Source organism: Cryptomeria japonica, unplaced genomic scaffold (assembly GCF_030272615.1).
Source record: "Cryptomeria japonica unplaced genomic scaffold, Sugi_1.0 HiC_scaffold_226, whole genome shotgun sequence".
Classification (NCBI taxonomy): Eukaryota; Viridiplantae; Streptophyta; class Pinopsida; order Cupressales; family Cupressaceae; genus Cryptomeria; species Cryptomeria japonica.
In genome coordinates, this window is record NW_026729048.1 from 15,164 (window position 1) to 20,965 (window position 5,802).

Here is a 5,802-nt window from a genome sequence, read left to right on the forward strand (position 1 = left end):
AATCAACATCAAGGATACTAATGGTAGCTTACGGAAAATAATGCAATTCAAAACAAAAGGTAAAACTTATAATCTTGTCAACAAATCAAAAGGTAAAACGTGTATAATTCTTGTGAAGCGTATAATTCTTGTGAACAACAATCGAATGAAAGACAAATGATATAAGGCAAATACCTGCTTTCTCATACTAATTGTTTATTTTTGTGGTGTTCCATGCTCTAAATCTTGCAGTTCCCATGCATGACTCAGCAACAGAAACTCATACACAGTTCTCGTGATAAATAAATAAAGGTATCGTGTTGCCCTGTTCCATTGCTAGCTTTATCTCATGAGTAAAAGGTGCAGTCTCATCCGAGAGAATATAAATTTAGCGCACAATTCTAAATTGCATATCAAAGAAAGCAGCGAGTCCATATGGCCAAGGCAATGGAAGCGCTTTTGTCAGTGGTCTTGTTGCTGTTTTGTTGTGGAGGGCAGGTGGTTCGTGGAGAATTCGATTACAGAGCAGCCCTGTCGAAGTCTATTCTCTTCCTGGAGGCCCAACGATCTGGTAAACTCCCACAATCTCAGCGAGTAAAGTGGAGAGGAGATTCTGGCCTCACAGATGGGCACTTGCAAAACGTAAGTAGAAGAAGAGATAGATCCTTATTCAATTTGATTAGAGATAAAAGTAGAAGTGGATCATACTATCCTTCTTCATTGACTCCATACAAAATGTTGTGTGCAACTCACCTGCAGGTTGATTTAGTTGGGGGTTACTACGATGCAGGCGATAATGTGAAATATGGGCTTCCCATGGCATTCACTATCACCACACTCGCTTGGGGCACACTGGATTATGGGAAAGAGTTGAAAGCTGCAGGAGAGATTCAGAATGCAAGGGACGCTATTAGATGGGGAACTGACTACTTTCTCAAGGCTGGTGCAACTCCAGATCAATTATGGGTTCAGGTAAAGAAATCTAAGCTAAAATATTCAGCATTCATTCTTCAAGATTATGAAAAACTAAAGAGGTTGATTTTGATGCATAAAATAGGTGGGTGATCCCCAGGCAGACCATAATTGTTGGGAGCGTCCAGAAGATATGGACACTCCTCGATCTCTTTACAAGATCGATAAAGACACCCCTGGATCAGAAATTGCAGCAGAAACGGCCGCAGCCTTGGCTGCCTCCTCCATTGTTTTCAGATTCACAAACCCTCGTTACTCACACCTTCTCCTCCAACGTTCTCAATCGGTATGTTTGGGTGCTCAAGTAAAATAGAAAACCTAACTGTTAACCAACACAGCAAAATCAACAAGTTTCATCCATCCATTTTGAGAAAAATCTTATGCATCCATCTTCTTTCTAACCGCCCATTTATGTTTCCCTTCAGCTCTTCAGTTTTGCCGATCGATTCAAGGGCACCTACGGAGGAGAGTGTCCATTTTATTGCTCTGTTTCAGGCTACAATGTAAGCAGAATTTGGTTTTCATTTAGCATATGCTCTTGTGAGCAGAATTTGGTTTTCTTTTAACATATGCACTTGTAAATATGATCTCAGGACGAGCTTCTCTGGGCTGCATCTTGGCTATACAGAGCTACGAAATCCCCATATTATTCCAACTATATTATCCAGCACGACGATCTAAAGGCATATGTTAATGAATTCAACTGGGACCTCAAATATGCTGGAATTCAAGTGCTTCTAACAGACGTAAGCGTAGACTGATTGGTGCAATTTTTCAAATAAAATGTAATATAAACATACTTCTAGCTTAAAGCTAACTTATGCACTTCACCAACCAGTTATATTTCCAAGGGGAAGCTCAATTCTCAGCCTATAGAAGTCATGCAGAACGCTTTGTGTGTTCACTTCTTCCTGGCAGTCCCATTCGTTCTGTTAAAACCACCCCAGGTGAGCTCTCTATTTCTTCACCAATACCACGAACAATGATTCCTTTTCTAGTCACAGCCATGTAAATCATTTGTTACTCCTCCTTTTCTAATCATAGCCCTCAAAATTCTCTTAGTGATATCTATAATTCAATCCTTTTGTCACAGGAGGTTTGCTGTATGTTAGAGATGGCGCCAACACTCAGTATGTTACCAGTGCTGCTTTTTTGCTGGCAAGATACAGTGATTTACTATCAGCTAAGAAGCAAACATTGTCATGCGGCAACACTCTCTTTAAACCCAGCGACGTTATGGGCTTCGCAAAGCTACAAGTAAGCACACTACATGTATTTGTATTTGTATTTGTATTTTGGAGCATACAATATAACGAATCTTAATCATATCCTTTGCAGATTGATTATTTATTGGGAAGGAATCCTCTCGGCATTTCATATATGGTAGGATACGGTTCCAAATACCCAAGGCAACCACATCACAGAGGAGCATCTGTAGTTTCCATTCATCAACAACCAACGAAGATCAAATGCATTGAAGGTTTCATGAACTGGTTTCACAAAGATTCTTCCAATCCAAACACATTAATTGGGGCAATAGTGGGGGGACCAGATAAATATGACCGTTTTGTAGACCTCAGGACCAAATCTAGCATGCTTGAACCTACAACGTACATAAATTCTCCTCTCGTGGGTGTTCTTGCAAAATTGTATAGAATGACACGCAAAACTAACAGGCAGTTTTGATTTCCTTAGACATCAAAGAATTACGAGAAATCTTCCCATCGATCATTGGAAATGATAAGACTAGAGTAGTTACAATTATGGGAGGCTATATGAGAAAAGGTCCCCATGATTAATTATTATTTCCAAGTTAGTAGCTTTAATGGTGAACAAGGCTCTAAAGTAAAAAATATATAAATCTATTTATGTTAGAAACAAAATCTTTAGGTAAAAATGTATTCTATACTTTTTGAGCTAATTAAAATAAATCAAGTGTATAGCTCAAATCTTGTTTGTTAGAATTAGAATTGAATATTTATAGTTTACTTTTTAATATAATAAAAAGTGATTATATTAGTTTTTTATTATGTTGAGAGGTATTATAGAATTTTAATGGGGATGGTGAAAATCTGTATACATACAAATCTCTCTTTAAATCATATGGATCAACAATTGCAATGGTCACCAATTAATTATAAAAATATCAAATAAAATAATTTTAAACTGATATCTCTACGCATTTTCTAAATAGATGTATTCAGGATATCTATACTAGTTTCCTTTTTAATATATTTACAAGTATTAATATGAAATTTGTATTATGGTGAGAGGTGTTATATAATTATAGTAGGGGCGGTGATAACTTGTGGACATATAAACATTTCCTTAAACTACATTATTATACATCTGTCAAATTTACATGTTGGATTTTACATTGTCTCTCACACTATTTATCACAAATACATAGGTTCTCAATGATGCAATACCTATATAAATTACAACATATTTGCTTCAAATTAATTCATTCCTTGCACTTGTACTTTTAAATACAAGTGATAATAACTCAATGTCACAAAAATCCTCACAACAATAATGTATCTTACACATTTATCTTGGGCCCACATACCTTTGAAAGAAGTGATAAAAACATAATGCATCATTCACATTATAGCAATCAATGAATTTTTAAAGAGACAAGAAACCATTCATGATGATGTGTAACTAGTTATGTAGCTTTTGAATGCCACGTTATTTTCTTTTTCTTTTAAAAAAAATATTTCGTATTTTCATTTTATATTTTCTTGCCCTCCGAATTTCCATTCATGCATTTAGTAATATACTGATTTTGATTTTTTTAAATAATTTTTTATAATTTTATATTTATAGGTAATTTTTTTATGGACAATTTGTAAAAGGAGGGTCCACTCACATATAAAATGGCATACCAAATAGAGATGATGGGTATTTGAAAAATGCAGAGAAAAGAAGAAGAGAAAGGAAGTCCACAAAGATGAAGCTCACTACAGGTAACATGTTAACAAGTCATCCCTCCAAAAAAGTCAAGAAAAAGTAACTTTTCACAGATGTCAAAGGCCTAAAAGACTTCACTTTTTCCCTTTCATTTTCTCTTGGTAAGGAGTGCATCAAGAGATCCATTGAGAGGCCTTTCCAATAGAGCCTTGGGCTTCCATTTTATATTTTTTAACCTCGGATTTCATACTTGGTCACTTATCGATTTTACTAATGTTTTATAAAAATATTACTCTTAGTCTAGGTTATATTGGTGATGTTTGAGAAAATAAATTCATCTTAATGAACCAAGGAATCATTAAGACTAAAAATATCCTGTTGATATCAAACATGGAGGATATCCTCATCTTTAGAAAGATGGAAATCGTCCTGATGAGAAATTTCAATAATTTTAGAGGTTTGATGATTTCCTTGGAAAACCACTAGAGAAAAAAAGTCCACCACACAAGACAAAGCAATTTATTCATAGAAACAAACCCAACAACCATAGTGATAAAGGAAGTTTGCAAAAATTATTAAACAAATCCTTTGATTTCGTCAAAAAAAGTTGAGATTAGAAATGTCATTTTGTAAACCCCTTTTTGGAGTTTAGCAAAACAAAGATTTGAAATATATTTTATATTGCAACCCATAGTTTTGTACCCCATTTAGTTAAATATAAAACAATTCTCTAAAAGGCCCTTATTGTTTATATATTGTAACCGTGAATCATATGAAAAGTTAATTATAACCAAGTATGATAAAGGATCAAAGAAGTTAACCATCGTGCATTTTATTGACTCTATTGAGAAGGGCTTCAATGAGCAAAGAGTTCATCATAATTAAAAGAAGATTTTGACACTGTAACCAAATTGAGATATTGGTGATTCTCACAATACCAAGATCAAACAAGGGACAACATAGAACCATAAGTAAACTTTATTTTTCATATAACGAATGACTATTATCCAAAACATACTTTCAATTAAAAAAATCGTGAAAGAAGACCTAAAATAGGGCACAATCTTCCACACAGGGATGCTTCCCCATAATTTTCAAGACGGTATACCTAGAGTTCAGTTTCCATGAAATATCCTATATAAAATCATCATAGATCTGCATAGAGCTAAAGATCAAGTGTTGGCAATATTGCATTATAAAAGACAATGAAAGATTGTTGGCATTTCATAAGGATATTGAAAAGGTTGTTGATGATTATGGATATAACTGATTAAAGATATTTTACTATCTTGATATTATTATTTTGTCATTGATGTCAAGAAATATATTTTCTAATTCAGTATGATGTTGCCATATCTTGAGAAGTATGATTTGAAGAATTTATAGATGTCGGTAAAAGACACAGAAAGAATATGATGAATAAGGGGATGAATAAGGTATTCAATGGGCAACTAGTACCGAGTTAGACAATGATGAGATCATGATGTTTTAGATTGTTTTAACATCATACATATGTTGTAAATTGTAAAGGTTAATACTATACTATGTTATCAAGCAAAGAACCTAGTCGGTAAACCCTAAGGAACCTAGTTGGTAAACCCTAAGGTTATCGGTATCGGTTAATGAATGCAGAATGTCTACCGAGTGAAGTTTAGTATTCACCGAGTTATTACCGTGTTGTAACCGAGCTATAACAGAATGCATTAAATGTTTACATGCAGTATTTAATGAAGGAAGCTGATGAGCTGGAACTGATTAAATGATTGGTATGTCGTGCATGAAGTTTGTTAATGAATCTAAGGCAATGGAAAGTCGGCATGAAGATCTACAACTCAGATTGAACCGCAATACCCTATCGCAAGTTCCAAGACTAATATGCAAGTTCCAAAGCAGCGTAAAACATTTTCAAATCGAAAGATGCATTGAACCTGGACAAGA

The 5,802-nt window shown here is 34.5% G+C and overlaps 1 protein-coding gene across 1 annotated transcript; it reads left to right on the top strand.

Annotated features, from left to right (window-relative positions):
• Nucleotides 1-414: 414 nt before the first annotated feature.
• Nucleotides 415-2,637, top strand: LOC131073273 (endoglucanase 16-like). The gene is made up of 8 exons (XM_058009682.2): nt 415-621; nt 739-951; nt 1,037-1,237; nt 1,377-1,454; nt 1,545-1,697; nt 1,790-1,898; nt 2,045-2,208; nt 2,290-2,637. The coding sequence occupies exons 1-8, from the start codon at nt 415-417 to the stop codon at nt 2,635-2,637; spliced, it is 1,473 nt and encodes a 490-aa protein (XP_057865665.2).
• Nucleotides 2,638-5,802: the final 3,165 nt, after the last annotated feature.

Coding starts and splice junctions, on each gene's coding strand:
- LOC131073273 (XM_058009682.2), top strand. CDS start 415: ATGGCCAAGGCAATGGAAGCGCTTTTGTCAGTGGTCTTGTTGCTGTTT. Junction 1,238..1,376: donor TCCTCCAACGTTCTCAATCG/GTATGTTTGGGT, acceptor GTTTCCCTTCAG/CTCTTCAGTTTTGCCGATCG. Junction 1,455..1,544: donor GCTCTGTTTCAGGCTACAAT/GTAAGCAGAATT, acceptor ATATGATCTCAG/GACGAGCTTCTCTGGGCTGC.